This window comes from Elgaria multicarinata, chromosome 9 (genome assembly GCF_023053635.1).
Source record: "Elgaria multicarinata webbii isolate HBS135686 ecotype San Diego chromosome 9, rElgMul1.1.pri, whole genome shotgun sequence".
Lineage (NCBI taxonomy): Eukaryota > Metazoa > Chordata > Lepidosauria > Squamata > Anguidae > Elgaria > Elgaria multicarinata.
In genome coordinates this window covers 89,126,540-89,144,511 of record NC_086179.1, presented here as the reverse complement: position 1 = coordinate 89,144,511, position 17,972 = coordinate 89,126,540, and the positions used below count along the sequence as shown (strand labels likewise).

The following is a 17,972-nucleotide window of genomic DNA, read 5'->3' as shown; positions in this document are numbered from 1 at the left end:
TAGATGCAAGTAGAGATGGGCAAATGAGTAGGGTGACCAACTGTCAGGATTTCCCCGGATTTGTCCTGGTTTTTGTTCTTTCCATAGTGTCAGGGGGGATTTTCTATAATTTTCAATAATGTCCTGGAATGACACACCTTCCCCTTTAAGGCTGCCATTAGCATGGCAGGAGGGAATGACATGCTTTCTTGAGGCACATCATTCTCCCATCCCGAGCTCCAATTGAGGTCTTAAAGGGGAAAGTGGGTCATTCGTGGACATTATAGAAAAGGCCCCAATTGGAGTGGATGGTGGGGGTGCAGAATGAAATCCTTTCCCCTCCTCCACTCCAATCGGGTTCTTTAAGGTGGCGGGGGAATAACGTACTTTTTGCAGGACTCAGAAAGCTGCTTCCCCCCACACACACTAGGTGTCCTCTTTTTTGGTTTCCCAAATATAGTCACCCTACAAATGAGCAATATTCAGAATTGCTAGGATTCTCTGAAGTTTTGTCTTCTGGTCACCTTGTAGTTATTATTATTATTATTATTATTATTATTATTATTATTATTATATTTATTTGTATCCCGCCTTTTGCCCAATGCTGGGCCTCAAGGCGGCCTTACAAAGTTTAAAATATACATGGGGGGGAGGGAAACAAAACCATAAACAATTAAAAAATACACAACAAAATTATAAAACATTAACATAGATGGAGGGCTGGATTATTCTCCAAAGGCCTGCTTGAACAAAAAAGTTTTAGCCTGCTTCCGAAAGCCCATCAAGGAGGGAGCCAGCCTAGCTTCCCCAGGAAGAGAGTTCCAGAGCACCGGAGCAGCCATCGAGAAGGCCCTCTCCCATGTTCCCACCAAGCGTGCCTGTGAAGAAGGTGGGACTAAAAGAAGGGCCTCTCCAGAAGATCTCAAAGCACGGGCAGGCTCATAAGGGAGAATACGTTCTTTCAAATAACCTGGACCCGAACCATATAGAGCTTTATAGGTCATAACCAGCACTTTGAATTGTGCCCGGAAACAGACTGGAAGCCAGTGGAGCTCTTTTAACAGGAGACTTGTACGCTCCCTGTAACCAGCCCCGGTCAACAATCTGGCTGCAGCTCTTTGAACCAGCTGGAGTTTCCGAACACTCTTCAAAGGCAGCCCCACGTAGAGCGCGTTACAGTAATCCAATCGGGATGTAACTAAGGCATGTGTCACCGTGGCCAGGTCCGACATCTCTAGGAACGGGCGCAGCTGGCGCACTAGCTTTAACTATGTAAATGCACTCCTGGCCACCGCCGAAACCTGGGTATCATCCAGGCTCAGGGCTGAATCCAGAAGCACACCCAAGCTGCGTACCTGCGTCTTCAGGGGGAGTGTAGCCCCATCCAACACAAGCTGAATCCCTATTCCCTGATCTGCCTTTCGACTGACCAGGAGCACCTCTGTCTTATCTGGATTAAGCTTCAATTTGTTCGCCCTCATCCAATCCATTACTGCCAACAAACAGCGGTTTAGCACAGAAACTGCTTCCTTGGAATTGGGTGGAAAGGAGTAGTAGAGTCGGGTGTCATCAGCGTACTGGTGGCACCGCACCCCACAACTCCGGATAACCTCTCCCAACGGTTTCATGTATATGTTAAATAGCATGGGGGACAAAACAGAGCCCTGAGGAACTCCACAGGCCAATAGCCAAGGAGTCGAACAGGAGTCCCCCAGTACCACCTTCTGGGTCCGTCCATCCAGGAAGGAATGGAGCCACTGTAAAACAGTGCCTCCAAGACCCATCCCAGCAAGGCGGCCCAGAAGGATACCATGGTTGATGGTATCGAACGCCGCTGAGAGGTCCAGCAGAACCAGCAGGGACACACTCCCCCTGTCCAGTTCCCGGCGAAGATCATCCACCAAGGCGACCAAAGCTGTTTCTGTCCCATAACTGGGCCTGAAGCCAGATTGAAATGGATCTAGATAATCCGTCTCATCCAGGAATCCCTGGAGTTGGGAGGCCACCACACGCTCCAATACCTTGCCCAAAAATGGGATGTTGGAGACTGGCCGGTAGTTATCCAATACAGTGGGGGCCAAGGAGGGCTTTTTCAGTGTGGGTCTTACCACTGCCTCCTTCAAACAGGCTGGGACCCTTCCTTGGCGAAGGGAGGAATTGACCACTCCACTTACCCACTCAGCCAGTCCCCCTCTGGCAGCTTTTATAAGCCAGGAAGGGCAAGGATCTAGTATACACGTGGTGGCTCTCACCAATCCAAGGACCCTGTCCACATCATCAGTCTGTGCAAATTGAAAGGTATCCAATAATACTGGACAAGCAGGTGCCAAAGTTACATCCACTGGATCTGCATCAACAATAGCATCCAAGTCAGAGCGGATCCGAGCGATTTTGTCTGCAAAGTGCTGGGCAAATTGGTCACAACAGGCTGTTGAAAGGTCTGAAATCACTTTTTGGGGGGCAGAGTGTAGAAGGCCCCTGACCACCCGAAACAGCTCTGCTGGATGGCTCTTTGCAGACGCAAAGTTGATTCCTGTCCATTTTTGCAATTGCTACTCACTCAGGAAAATTGTGCAAATCAAGCAGCTCTGGAATGTGAAATTTGTGCAGGTTCCCTAAGTTGCACAACTGTTTTCCATAGATTAAAGCAGGGCTGTTCCAGTCTAAAGGGGAAACTTGTGCAAATTCAACTGGGGAAGTTATGCAAATCAAGCATGAGAAATGTTCAGCATTTTGCGAAAAGATTTCAGCGGACGCATACTCGCAATCACAACTGCATTTGGGGCTTCAAACAGGGCACATTCACATGCTTTGTGACCAAAAACAAAATTCTCATACATAAAAAGAGTATTGAAAAATCTGATTCCCCCAATGGCCATCTGAAATAGAAACAGACCATTATACACCTTTGGACTCGAATACACTCTGGTGAGTTTGTAGACTGGGTGTTCAAACTAAAACTATGACACTGGTAATATTCAGTTTCAGGTTCTCAGTGAGGAAATTCAATTGAGCAGCTATTTCAAAAAAACATTCATTTTGTAGTTAATCATAACTCAGTGCTCTTGCCTAAGGAAGTTCAATGGATGGCTTTCTCCCAGACCCTGAGCATTTTTGTTTTAGATTTTATGGCAGAATATATTCCTTTGCTGTTTATCACTTCTATTCTATTCTATTATTTGTAATAGTTTGCAATTTGTCCAGAGAGCATTTGTTATTGGATGGATTAAAAACATAATAAATAAAAATGTGAGGAAAAACTAAATCTGTCCAGTCCTGAAATACTTTATTATCTTGTAGAAGGGATCAAGGAAGGTGAGGAGGGAAATATGTTATGAGGTTAAAAAAAAACTCCCATCCCTGAAAGATACAGGGATGTTTGGGAATGAAGGAATGGGGAAAGAACATCCTTTTCTACTCCACTACCTCCCCTTGTTATATAGCAATAAAAATCCAGAAATGGGTATGCATGGAGCAAGGGTAAATTTTAACTTGGTGTTTTAAATTTGTAATTTGGCATTGCTGCTGTTTTTATCTGGTTGAGCTTTTATATTGTATTTTATATTATGGTTTTATACTGTTGTTTTATACTTTGAATGTTTTTAATTTTTGTGAACCGCCCAGAGAGCTCCGGCTATTGGGCGGTATAGAAATGTTATAAATAAATAAATAAATAAATAAGGATAATTGAAAATGTATACATCAAGATTCACTAGATATTGCTAGACCCAAACCCTGACTGTTGAGTCTGCCCAATAGACACCCATGATGGGAAAAACAGCACACGCCTTCCAACTCAAACTCAAACATCTGGCAAATCTGTGCAGAATGTTTCCTGCTTTGGCTGTTTATAGGATAGCAGACATGGAAATGAGATCACTCCAGTGACCATCTGCTTTTTAAAATGCCATCTCTTGATGTCTTCAAATGATATAAAACATTAATCCACCAGTCTGAAAATGCACGAGACGCTGCCTGTAAATGCCTGTGGGAAAGTCCATGTGAGGGGGAAAAAAAGGTGCTTATTTGGCAAACATATTTGGCAAATGTTATCTAGCACGGGACATTCTTCACAGAACTGGTTCTGGATCAGCGAGCAGAGAACAAAAATAATTGAAAATTATGTTCCTGTCTGTGTACTCAGTTACATGTCTGGGCAAGATCTCCAGGAAACAGAATGGCTATGCTGCTGGCATGAATGGACAGATGTGTTAGGGAATTAAGATTTCTAGAATTCTATTTCTCTTTCCCGCTAAAGATCACTCTTTAAATTAGTGAGGTGGGGTAGGGGGCAAAATGACACAAATCAATCACTGCTAGTGCCTTAAATGTTGCGACTTTTTTAAAAAAGAACACTGAGCAGTGATCAGAACCTAGTGAGATTTTAGCACATTAGGGTGGAGCCAGGGCCGGTGCTACCATAGAGGCCGCTCAGGTGGCTGCCTAGAGCGCCAAGCTAAGAGGGACGCTGGGCACAGCGCAGCACTCACGAGCATTGGCTGTGAGCCGGCCCTGCCTGAGGATTCAGCTGGGCCTGGGTGGGCAAGATGGCGCCCTGCGCCCACCCAGCCGAAGCAAAGCCAGGAACGCTGGGGTGGGGATGGGCGGCTCCACGTTCGGACTTCCAGAACGCGCCCGGAAGAGAGAGAGAGAGAATGTATGGGTGAAAGGGGTGCATGGGGCCTTTGAGTGAATGCATGTCTTCATGCGTGTGTGTTTGGAGTGAGTGATGGTGAGTGTGTGTGTGCGTGCGCACGTGTGTGAGTTGGGGGGGATGATTTGGAGGTGATATTCTTATTAAATAATGCATTTTAGACCCACAGACGTTCCTTTCCAATTTGTTTGCTATAATTGGCATGACGTATTTCTTGCACTTTAAAAATAAGAAGCACAAAGTTTCAAGCTTTGTGCTTCTTATTTTTTCCAGGAAACATGTGTTCTTAAAAATCAAAGTTGGCATTTTTGTGGTGGGGGGGAGGTGAAAGTAGTTCACCTTGCCTAGGGCACAAAATAGTCTGGCACCAGCCCTGCGTGGAGCCTGGTAGATCAGGATATGGGATTAAAAACTGGGGGGGGGGGGGGTCTTGCTTTTCATTGCATTATTTTCTGCCCCTGCCTTATCCACCTATCTATTTGTGTATAGATGCTGCATTATGATCTTTTAAAATAATACAATAGCCATATAAAATATTTTAGATGATTTTTTTTCTGTTCCTTTGATTATTATCCACCCAGAGGTCTCAGTGCTGTCACTTTGAAATCTAACTTAATGCTACCCCATTCCATCCAAATAAAATTTTGCAGAGGAACCATGACTAACACACTGGCCAATGTTTACAACACAAGCCAAGACAAATCTAAAACAACAGACTACAAGTTAGAAGTTATCGGTATAATAATCTAAGAAGGACAAAACTAAGTGTTCTCACATGTGTGATTTAATTATCCAGTCCATGACAGTTATGAATGCAGATGTGCTGCAAAGTAAGTTCATGGTTCGTGAAGTGCACATCTGGGGGTCAGCTATATTTAAGAAAAATGGGTAGGTCTGAATTATTATTATTATTATTATTATTATTATTATTATTATTATTATTATTTAAATAAAGAAGTAGTATTAAAGTCTTGCTGAGACACCATGCACTCATTTGGCTTGAATACAGGATAGCGAAGTTCCAGGAATACCGTATTTCTTTGATTCTAAGACGCCATCGATTTTAAGACACACACTAATTTCAGTACCACCAACAGAACAAAAGCTTTGATTCTAAGAAATAATAAACGCACCCGCGATTCTAAGACGCACCCCGTTTTTAGAGATGTTTATATGGGGGGGAAAGTGTGTCTTAGAAGAAATATGGTCGATCACCAAGCATGTTAAAAGGAGTCAAATAATAGCAATAGCAATATAAATCCAGCATTTGGAAATGATGTTTTGTGTAGAACAGCACGCAAGCCAATGGCACTGGAAAGTGGTTAGACACACAAGGGTATCAAGATATTGTTAACGGTACCAGGATCTCTTAGGACATGCCACGAGTGCTAGGCTCTCATGTTGCATGTCCAACTCCTTTGATAAGACAGCCATTTCTGCAGAGAAAAAGCAACATGATAGAGCCGCTCTATTGGGGATTTAATAAAGCTTTGCTTGGCCACACACTTTAAGCAGGATCCACCACAATTTGAATGGTGCAAGAGCTGAAATAGTCAGCCATGTCAGCTCTACAAACGGGCTTGATATGGACTTCCACCTGCTCCTTCCCCTTTGCTTGTGCCTTGGCTAATACATAGGACTGAGAAGATAGAGCTTGGCCCATCATTGTTCAGGAGGGGTGGGGCAAGAACATCCCCCTCCAATTGAATCAATATTTGGGGGTGGTTACTTCTATTTTTCACACTGGGATGGAAGTGTCTCAGCTAGACGGAAGTTCATGGAGACTGAAGTCCATGGATGAAGGTTGAGTTAGTCCAATGAGGAGCCATGCTGAAGGTCAGGCTGCAAGCCCATGGGGCTGGATTTGGCCCAAGGCAGCCAGCTCCCATTCTCTGTCTCAAAGTAATTGATCTGCACATTATACGGTGGTTTCCAACTCTAGGGAAGCATGACCCACATAATGCACATTTACTTTTTGAACCTGGTTAATGGGATTTCAGAGAAACGGGTTCACTTTTCTAAGACTCCGACCTGCAGATTCCATAGCGCACCAGCTTTTTCCAGGTCACACAGATGCCATGGACTTGTGGACCGGTTGCTTTGCTTCCCAGATATTTTACGCAAATTTAGTCACAGAAAAATTTAAGAAACATTGGCCAAAAGTATGCATTTCCCCCCACAGGTAGAGCATGAATTTGTGCAGATTTTGGGAATTGGGGGGAGGGAATTGATTCTGCCAATGAACAGATAACAGACTGAAAAGCACCTGACAAACTACAAAACACAAATGGACCTGATGGTTCAAAATCTGTACATCCCTACTGTATACTAAAAATGGTAAATAAGAGTTAGAAAAATGGCAAAATACACACATGGCTATTAGTTTTGAATGGCACATAAAGGTATAAACAGGGAAGGACTGGGTCCTCAATTCTGTATTTAATATGTGCAAACATTGCCCTTTTAATGGAGGAAGATTTGAGGAATTTGATCTGATCCAAACCATACCTCTGGGACTCATGTGTGGATCAGAAATTAGTTATCTGCTGCCTTTCACACTTCCCCAGTGTTCCAATGGAGCTCTCAGCTCAAAAAAACCCATAACAACATTACCAATGGGTGATGGTAATAGCTCAGCAATACTACAAACGAGAAGGATTTTGGAATTGTTGTAGATAGCAAGCTGAATATGAGCCAACAGTGCGATATGGCTGCAAGAAAGGCAAATGCTATTTTGGGCTGCATTAATAGAAATATAGCTTCCAAATCACGTGAGGTACTGGTTCCTCTCTGTTCGGTCCTGGTTAGGCCTCATCTAGAGTATTGCGTCCAGTTCTGGGCTCCACAATTCAAGAAGGACGCAGACAAGCTGGAGCGTGTTCAGAGGAGGACAACCAGGATGATCAGGGGTCTGGAAACAAAGCCCTATGAAGAGAGTCTGAAACAAATGGGCATGTTTAGCCTGGAGAAGAGAAGATGGAGGGGAGACATGATAGCACTCTTCAAATACTTAAAAGGTTGTCACACAGAGGAGGGCCAGGATCTCTTCTCGATCCTCCCAGAGTGCAGGACATGGAATAACGGGCTCAAGTTAAAGGAAGCCAGATTCCAGCTGGACATCAGGAAAAACTTCCTGACTGTTACAGTAGTACCACAATGGAATCAGATACCTAGGGAGGTTGTGGGCTCTCCTACACTAGAGGCATTCAAGAGGCAGCTGGACAAGCATCAGTCAAGGATGCTTTAGGGTGGATTCCTGCATTGAGCAGGGGGTTGGACTCGATGGCCTTGTAGGCCCCTTCCAACTCTGCTATTCTATGATTCTATGAGAATGCTGTTTGTGTTGTTTTTTGTATAAGAACTTACAAAACTTCGCAAATTTCTCCTTAAACATAACACAAAGAAATTGAGATTTGGGCTATGCAGTGCCTTGGGCCAAATCCGAGCCAAGGCAGGCTGATTTGGCCAACCTTGGCTCAGTTCCGAGGCTGTTCGGGCGAAGCCTGAGGCACCCCGAAACCAAAGCCAATTGGCTCCAAAGCTTCGGGGTGCTTCAGAGCAGCCCTCGGCGGTCCCTTACCTGCTGCCTCCGCCGCTGCCTGCCTCCGTCCGCCACCTCTGTCCTTGCGTCTGGCGCATTCCACTGCCGCCGACGCATATGACCGGAAGTAGGCCATACGGCCTACTTCTGGTCATATGCGTCAGCGGCAACGGAAGCCACCAGACGCAAGGACGGAGGCAGCAGCAGTGGACAGCAGATAGCAGCAGCAGGTAAGTGAGGAAAAGTCTGAGTCGTCCCAGAGGGCCCAAATCCCACCTCGGCTTCGGCACCGAAGCAGGTCGGGCAACCACTGAAGCACCCCCGAGCTGAACCGGGGCTGCTTTGGGAGCTCCAAGACGACCTCCAAAGTGGATCGGGGTGGTGGTGGATGCACAGCCCTACTTGAGATTTTAAAAAATTCAAACGTGGGAGAAAGCGAAGCAGACAGATTCATCCATTCAGGCAGAGAGTTGAAACACCTGTGGTGCTGAATTGGGCTCGCCACCTCTTTTTTTCTGATGTGTTCCCCATCTTTAATAGTTACCTGGCAGGCAGGTACACCAGGTTCTCTCTCCATGATAAGAATAGTTGTATCTATTGAATCAGGCCAGTGTAAATGGGTAAGAATTTCAGTTCAGTTCATTGTGTGATCAGAACTTAACAAAATCCCCAAAGTTCTTCATAAACAAAATGGAAAGAATGTGAGATTAAAAAAAGAAGGAATGTTTCAAAAAGCGAAACAGACAGATTTGTCCATCTCTAATCAAAATACATTTTAAAATGCTATGTTTTGAAGAGAGAATATGCTTAAAATGCTATTTTGAGGTCATATATGTTCAAAAATGCTTATTTAAATGATATTTTTCATGCAGATGTTTTTGAAATCACAAATGAGTGGGGAAACAGGGCAGAATAGGCTTAAGTGTTATCATATAGGCGCTAGAAATAGAACGATTGGGTCATCCCTATTTAAATGTGCCCACACTAGTCATAACTTATGGCACCATGTGCACATTTGCTACTTAACTCTGGGTCCTTTTGTGTAGAAACTTCTTTTGGCTTCTATTTTGCATGTTGAATCCTTCATGGGCATGCGGGTGGGGGATGCAAAGCAAAAACAAAGGCAATAGCTGTATTTCATTTGATATTAGTGGGAACATTCTCGTTTTCCCCAAGCAGAATAAGAAATGCTCGCTACTGCAGATAAGCTGCTGATAACTTCTTCTTTTTTTAAAAAAAGAGAGCAAAATATCAGAAATGCCATTTGTCATGACAAATTATGCATTTCAGCCTGATTGTGAATGTTGAAAGAACTTCCTCTCAATTTATAATTCTATCCCCTTGATGATACGCAGAATGACAAATGACGTAAGCCCAAATGAGGGGTTTGGGTGGTGGGGAGAGTTTAAAGAAAGAAACCTACATTGAAACATTAAATTAAAAAATTCAGAAAAATAGAAACTTGAAGTGAAGGAAACCCAAAGAAAAATAACTAGACATTTGAAGCCTCAAATTGCTGAGTAAGATGAATAAGTTGACAGATGTTTTACCTAAAGAGGCAGCAACCCTTGAGTCCTGATGGCAAATCAGTTAAATCATTTAACCATTTCCCCTGAACTTTCAAGGCTTAGGTTCTGCTCATTCTCAGACCAGTGAACTGCTTCCCACCCACCCACACAACTGCAAATGATTATCAAATCTGTTCGGCGAGAGAGTTTCAATACAGGCAGGCCTTGCTCTGAACCCAGGAGCAGATATAGCGCAGGTATTGCAGATGCACTCTGTACCCTAGGCGTTGAGAAGATCAATGAGATATAACATCGTTCAGAAAAATTCCAGAGAGGTAGCCATGGTAGGGACCCCTCAAGTTTCAGAAACGACTTCTCACGCGGGTTAGGTCAGCTGCTGTTTGAGAAACACAAACTAAAAGCCTCCTTGGGGTGCGTGGAATGAAAAATGCAGTTGTTGGGATCCCAGCCATAATAAATAGCATGGATGTCATCAGAATGTATAAGAGAATCACAGACCAGCCGAACAGGTTGTTGCAGGCAAGGAAAAACGTATGGGCAGCCCATGATCCTTGGAATTCTGGGAAATAAAAGATGGGAGTGGGAGCTGTTGAATGGGTGAAAGAATACAGACCAATTGCTATGGGGAAAAACAGCAACAGTGTGAATGCATACCAGGGGACTAGAAAAACAAGAGCAGATTAGTTTGTTTGGGTTAGTGGTGATTTGTGAATGTAGAATGAGACTCTCACTACTCAGTGACTGGTAATTAAACTGGCTACTATTTAACTTCATTATCAACTGTGAAAATATTAGAATTCCAAAATACCAGCAGGCTTATCAAACCAACAGCGCAGGACAAGTTGAGAGAATTCTAGACTTCATTAGTAATCCGTATTATTATATGTAGCCTAGACAGTACTTTGGGGGAAGTTATTTCCTCCCTGGGGCAATTAATATTTACTGAGGAAACAAAGTGATAGAGTTCATGTTCCAGAAATCCACATTGCTCACCTTACAGACTCGACCAACTCGGGAAAGGATCGCTTTGTCAGAGGTGCTGCTATCTTGAGACACTTCTCGGAAAAAGAAGTAGATTTTGTCGTCGTCTGGATTATATGTATCCGGAATAGGGAAGATGCCGATAAACTTTGCTCCTAGAAGACACCACAAAACACTGGAAATTGTAACAGCACTCAACGTGTGAGGCGAGACAAGACATTGGGACCAGTGTAGACGTAATGCTTCCTCAGTCTTAACTAAGCAGTGGGAACAGGCTATGGGATTCTCACTTACTTCACCCCCCCCTTAAGTAAATCATTGTTGAGCATTATGTCTACATTTCAGATCCTAATACAGTGTGTAAGACGTCTCGTTCTACCAGGACCTCTCTGGACAATCATATCTAACTCTTGCTTTTATAACGCTTTTGTGGGTGATCTCATCAGAGGTAGTCATACCACTATTCTTATTTCTCTCAATGTAACTACGGTGTGCAACTGACATCAGTAACACCCAGATGAAGGTATCTCTGCTAAGCTATGTGATGCTTCCAGTGGTGACAACTCCTTTTTCAATTCTAAGAATACATTCTGTTACTCATAGTTATCTCACAACACAGAGAAATAATCACATATGTTACTGATCACTTACAGTCAGCATACACAGATAATTCGGAATAACACTGGCCCTGTACAGATAAAATGGTGGTTAAGCTTAGAGTGTTGTGTGAAACATTCCTAACCATGGTAGCTACAGAACCACAGTTTAAACACAGGGCTCATCTACACCAAGCAGGATATTCCGATATGAATGTGGTATATAAAAGGCAGGAGCCACACCAAGCAGGATATAGCAGTATGAAAACGGTATGAAAGTGGTAGATGGTATGTGTCAATGGGCCCCAAACAGTTGTCAGTGCACTTCAATACTGCTAAAAAGCAGTAGTGTGGCTCCTGCCTTTTATATACCACTTTCATAGTGGAATATCTTACTTGGTGTAAATGAGCCCACACTCACTAATCATTTGCTGCAAAAGGTTTAGCAGCCTAACCATGGTTTAGCATGTTGTCTGAAAAGGCCCTAATGAATTCTTATCAACAATAAACATTATATTCATAACGTGTGACACCTTCATTTCAGGGCACAGATGCAGGTGGCCTCTTTTTCCTTTCACCTTCTGTTAGCAGCTCCCAAGCTGTGCCTGGCTTCTGTTTCCAGTTCCTTTCTAGAGTTATCCCTTTTCTTTTATGCATGAGTAGCTAAACCTTCTTCAGAAAGTGTCTCCGACACCTTTGCAAAAAGCCCACGCCGACAATCACCTCCTGATTCCCCATGCAGGTGGGCACAGACATCAGGGGTGGAACCTCTTTCTCACCTGCCGCCACTTCCATTTCCTCCCAGTCAAGTTTATGCTTGGGATACTCTAGGATTTTATTCTATCGGCAAACCAATCTGACTTGCACCTCCTGAATTTATGGGCGACTTGTCCTGATTTCACAGATCTCCCGATTTACTTGAATTGCACAAGTAATGGGCATGAAAATGAGAATTTTACAATAAAATGCACAGAAAATTGTGTATCCATTAACATGCATTCTTTTTAAACAAACAAACATGCAGGTGAATGTGGAAACAGGAAAGAACAGAGTTATGAATGAACGTATATGGAACTGACAGGACCCGAAATAATCTGAACCATCCTCACCTAGTTTATGCAAGAGCAGTGTTCAATTTTTAGAACACGTGATGCCTCTGAGTTCTATTTCGCACACTTGCGTTAAAGAGGATATATGATACACTGAGCTTCAGTAGATACAAAGGTGTGAGCATTACCAGGGAAGAACAATGAGAAACACAGAGTATTGTCTTCCTGAGGACTACTAGATGCACAATGGCCCTTCTGTGCATTGCTTGGAAGCCCCCATGTTCTTATGGTTAGAAGATCTTTGCTTTGCAACTCATCCGTCACAACCGCACGGTAACCTTGAATTATGGGATGTTATGCTCTCAATGTAAGGGACAATTAATGGCCAAAAGAAACACATTTAAACCATTTAAGTTGAAGGTTTGCATATAAAATTGCCTTTATTTCGGCTTGTGTGGTTTTGGGTATTGCTTATGGGACGTGTCTGTCTATGTCTGTGCCGATATCGCAATTTTAAAGAGGGTTCATTAGTTTTTTAAAAGCATTTTTAATAGGAAAGAAAAAGTAGTACTTCTATTTAAGAAACACTTTTAATGATTCCTTAGCGACTTTTAAACTGCTTCTCACAGGCATAAAGTGTACTTGTGTGCTCCAAGAAAGAGTTGTCCGATCTATGGGGGTGGGATTTCAAGTCCAATGCTTCAGGGAAATATATAGAACTGATTCTTAATTACAAATAACTTGTTAAAAGATTTAATATATTAATTTCAATAATACCCCCAAAATAAGGTTATTTGGATGACTAGCTGTTATGTCTTCTGTGAAATTAACCTGTTTCTTTATCTCCCTGGAATCTTCTGCTTTTCGACACCACAGTCTCAGATACCTACAGAACTACTGTATATAATGCAACATCTTGGAAATAATTTTCTAAGAAAGTGCAGGCATGAATGAGTTGCCCATCCAAAATGCCTGATCAAATGCAGTATGTCCATATTATTAAACACCCAGCTGGCTTGCACAAGAATTCACACATCCAGTTGCTGGACATGTCTTCTTTTTTTTTTTTTTTTTGGCAGAAAGCAAATTGGTTAGAATCAAAAGTGAGTTCAGGATTATTATAAATGGCAGTGGAACTAAAAAAGTGGAACTGTTGTTTTTATACTGTTTTTTATGTTTTTGATGGTTTTTAAATTTTGTATACTTTTAATGTTTACCATTTTTAATTGTTGTAAACCGCCCAGAGAGCTTCGGCTGTGGGGCAGTATATAAATGTAATAAAATCAATCAATCAATCAATCAATCAATCAATAATAAAATAACCATTAAACTATGGATTACTATGGATCCTTACTTTTCCACTCAGGATTTGAAGATAACTGCCTGCCTTTTCCTGATCAGGCAGGTTTGGCCAAGGGCCAGAGTTGTGCCCAGCCCCAGAGGACAACAGTGTATGTAAGGACAGCATGGGGACAACCACTGAGTGGATTAGACCCAAACATCCTGCAGGCTATTTAAGACTATGCTGCCCCCAGCCAGCCTCTTCATCTGTGTTCTGGATTTCCAACTGTTCACCCTCAAGTTGCAGTCTAGGAGTAGCCAGTGATGAGATGGATGGCTGTCAACCAGATTGTCCATGCGACACATGTATTTTCAGTTACTTTACACTGTTTACTTCAGGTGGTATGTGGTAATTAGTGCTGGTCACCATAACACGGCTGTGTGGGAAAGCAACAGGTAAGAACATAAGAACATGGATGACCACTCAGAAGAACTAAGAGGGTGAAGGGGGATTCCTTGGGCCTACATCACAGAGCTTTGGGATGAGGGAATAGCCCCTTCGGGATAACCTGGCTCAAGGGAGCATTGGTTCAGGAAAGCCTCCCTCAACTCCTGTCAATGTAAGGCAAGATGAAGTTAAGGCAGGTAATGCATGGCCATTACTTCTTCTTCTTCTTCTTCTTCTTCTTCTTCTTCTTCTTCTTCTTCTTCTTCTTCTTCTTCTTCTTCTTATTATTATTATTATTATTATTATCATCATCATCATTATTATTATTATTATTATTATTATTATTATTATTATTATTAATTTCTTACCTGCCTCTCCATTTGGATCAAGGCGGGAAACAACAATAAGTATAAAATACATAAAACTGAATTAAAAACATAGTATATGTTATTAAAACATCCTAAAAATATCCTAAAATTCCACGGGATAGGCCTGCTGGAATAGATCAGTCTATATAGCTTTCTCAAATGCAACAAGACTGTTAAGTTGATGAGTCTCCTTCAGCAGGCCATTCCACAGTCTGAGAGCAGCAGAAGAGAAGGTCCTCTGGGTAATACTTGTCCCATAATTCCCATGCTGACTGGGAATTATGGGAGTTGTAGTCCAACCCACCAGGAGGGCACCAAGTGCCCTAACATAAGGCAGAAATAGTCACAAAGCAAGCCCTCCAATATTATAATATTCTGTACAGTTGGAAGAAACCTTGCAGATGATCTCTATTATTCTTAAAAGCCGAAAAAGCTGGGGTCAAAGAAATGCATCCCTTCTCATTTTTTTACCCAAAGAAATGTGCCTCATCTCATTTTTCTGGGTGTGGGTGCAAATTGGGCTCACTCGCACATCTCTGTACACCATAATGTATGACTGCACCTGAAATCAGATCTATTTGCAAAACCTGCAGCTCTGACTGTATATGAGATCTCTGTAGTACTACTTTGCGCAATACGTGGCATTTTCCTAGGATTCAGATCTGAAAGTGGCGCCTCCTGCCTCTACAAAACCATGACGAAAGTAACATGGAAGTCAGTCCTTAGGTTAGATATCAATAAGAGAACTTGGCCATGGGGCCAGTGAGGATTTTCTAAATACAATACGTTTCACCAGAGCCATACACTGTTCTGGTGGCTTCTTATGTTGCCAGGAGAACCAGTGTGCATCCAGTTCTTACTTATCTCAGTAGTAACTTGATGCCTGCCATCTCAGGGATAGCTGTACATGGAACGTACACTAGTGCCATGATAAAGAATTTGATTATTCCATTTCTGGCATTTCGTGGAGGGTGTGGAAAAAATTAAAACTCTGGCGAAAGAGGGTGGGAGTTGTGAGAATTTCGGAGGATTTTCTCCTTAAGGAGGGGGACAGGGTTCCCAAATACCTTTTTAAGGGTAGGAAGTTTTGAGGGCTCTTCTTTCTATTTTTTTTTTTTAAGAATACCTCCCGAGTGATTTTTAAGAATGCCTATTGGAGTGGGCAGGCTCACATGGCCCCGAACATGCATTCATAAAGAACTGCTGGAGTCCTCCAAGTTCCATTTGCTGTTGTTGTTTTAAAAAAAAATCGAAAGAAGACACCTAAACAACCAGCTATGTGGAAATGCTGTCCCCCTCCCCAAGGAGAAAATTCTTAGAAATGATCCCTGTCCCTGTATAAGAGGCAGAAAAAAAAATACAATACCTCTTTCACGGGGAGAGAAAAAATCCCCCAAAATAGGGAGTAGGGTTCGGCACAGCACACTAATATATAGTTGACATAGCAGTGAATGGGAAAGCATTCATTTAGGGGACAAGGAGCAGGCGGAGGAAACATCACGACCTGCTCCTGTTGGACTCTTCCCTCATCCCCACAGGGCAAACTGTCATCTTGGCCCTGTGAGGGAGAAGAAAGAGCAAGGGGACAAGGAGGAGGCCGAGGAAACATCAGGGCATGCTCCAGTTGTACTCCCCTCCTTCGGGAGCAGGACAATCCCATCAGCCCTGCTGCCGGTCCACTTAATCTCTCTCTCTCTCTCTCTCTCTCTTTCTCTTTTCCCTATTCCCTCCTGAACTCCTTTTCCTTGTGTGTCATGTCTTTATTAGACTGTAAGCCTGAGGGTAGGGACTGTCTTTTTTGCTAACTAATTGTAAGCCGCTCCGAGAGCCTTTTTTGGCTGAAGAGCGGGGTATAAGAATGATTATTATTATTATTAATAATAATAATAATAATAATAATAATAATAATAATAATAATAATAATTCTGTCTGAGAGTTCCAGATGATCATCAGAATTCCCCAGAAGTTTCAGTTGAGGCCTTGGACTCTATATCATAGAATAGCAGAGCCGGAAGGGCCCTACAAGGCCATCGAGTCCAACCCCCTGCTCAATGCAGAAATCCACCCTAAAGCATCCCTGACAGATGGTTGTCGAGCTGCCTCTTGAAGGCCTCTAGTGTGGGAGAGCCCACAACCTCCCTAGGTAACTGATTCCATTGTCGTACTGCTCTAACAGTCAGGAAGTTTTTCCTGATGTCCGGCTGGAATCTGGCTTCCTTTAACTTGAGCCCATTATTCCGTGTCCTGCACTCTGGGAGGATCGAGAAGAGATCCTGGCCCTCCTCTGTGTGACAACCTTTTAAGTATTTGAAGAGTGCTATCGTGTCTCCACTCAATCGTCTCTTCTCCAGGCTAAACATGCCCAGTTGTTTCAGTCTCTCTTCATAGTGCTTTGTTTCCAGACCCCTGATCATCCTGGTTGCTCCAGCTTGTCTGCGTCCTTCTTGAATTGTGGAGCCCAGAACTGGTCACAATGCTCTAGATGAGGCTTAACGAGGGCCGAATAGAGAGGAACCAATACCTCACGTGATTTGGAAGCTATACTTCTATTAATGCAGCCCAAAATAGCATTTGCCTTTCTTGCAGCCATATCACACTGTTGGCTCATATTCAGCTTGTGATCTACAACAATTCCAAGATCCTTCTCATTTGTAGTATTGCTGAGCCAAGTATTCCCCATCTTGTAACTGTGCATTTGGTTTCTATTTCCTAAATGTAGAACTTGGCATTTATCCCTATTAAATTTCCTTCTGTTGTTTTCAGCCCAGCACTCCAGCCTATCAAGATCACTTTGAAGTTTGTTTCTGTCTTCCAGGGTATTAGCTATCCTGATTGCTAATATATAAGGTTTGCTAGTATATAAGGATGCCTGATTGTGATTTTATACCTGACTCTTTTATTCAGTAATACAGGTTTCTGAGCTATAAAGGAAAGATAATGCATTTATTTATTTATTTATTTATTAAAACATTTATATCCCACTCTATATCAAAGGATCTCAGGGCGGCATACATACTACAGTGACAAACGTAACTTCTTACCACTGAGCCAGTAATGTTCAGAAATATCAGTCCTGATATAATGGTGGTCTTGTGTTGAGCCTAGGGAACGTGTTAATGCGGTATCCTTCCCAAGGAAATCCGAAGCAGTTCCAGAGTAAAGGTATTCATCTGCAATAGAAACAGTAAGGCATTCTTTCAAACCATGGCGTACAAATACAAGTGTTGTTGTTTTTACTGTATGGATAATCCCTAAAGCAACGTGCAGATGTGTTGTCTTTGGCACAGCAAATATTGGGCCTGTTCAGACAACACGCTAAGCCATGGTTAGGCCGCTAATCCTTTTGCAGCAAATGGTTAGTGAGCATGTTTAAACTGTGGTTATGTAGCCACCATGGTTAGGGAAGGTTCGCATGACCCACTTAGTCATGGATCACACAACATGCTAAACCATAATGTTTAGCTCAGAATGCTTAACCGTTGCGGCTTAGTACCATATTTCTTCGATTGTAAGATGCCATCGATTGTAAGACACACACTAATTTCG

General features: G+C 42.8%; 1 protein-coding gene across 1 annotated transcript in view; it reads right to left on the bottom strand.

Annotated features, from left to right (window-relative positions):
- Positions 1–17,972, bottom strand: part of SEMA3D (semaphorin 3D) — a 221,924-nt gene that overhangs the window by 74,719 nt on the left and 129,233 nt on the right. The window contains exons 7-8 of the mRNA XM_063134307.1: positions 17,468–17,596; positions 10,697–10,839 (exon numbers count right to left, since the gene is read on the bottom strand). Coding sequence (XP_062990377.1) covers positions 10,697–10,839; positions 17,468–17,596 — 272 coding nt within the window. The remainder of the gene's footprint in view (positions 1–10,696; positions 10,840–17,467; positions 17,597–17,972) is intronic.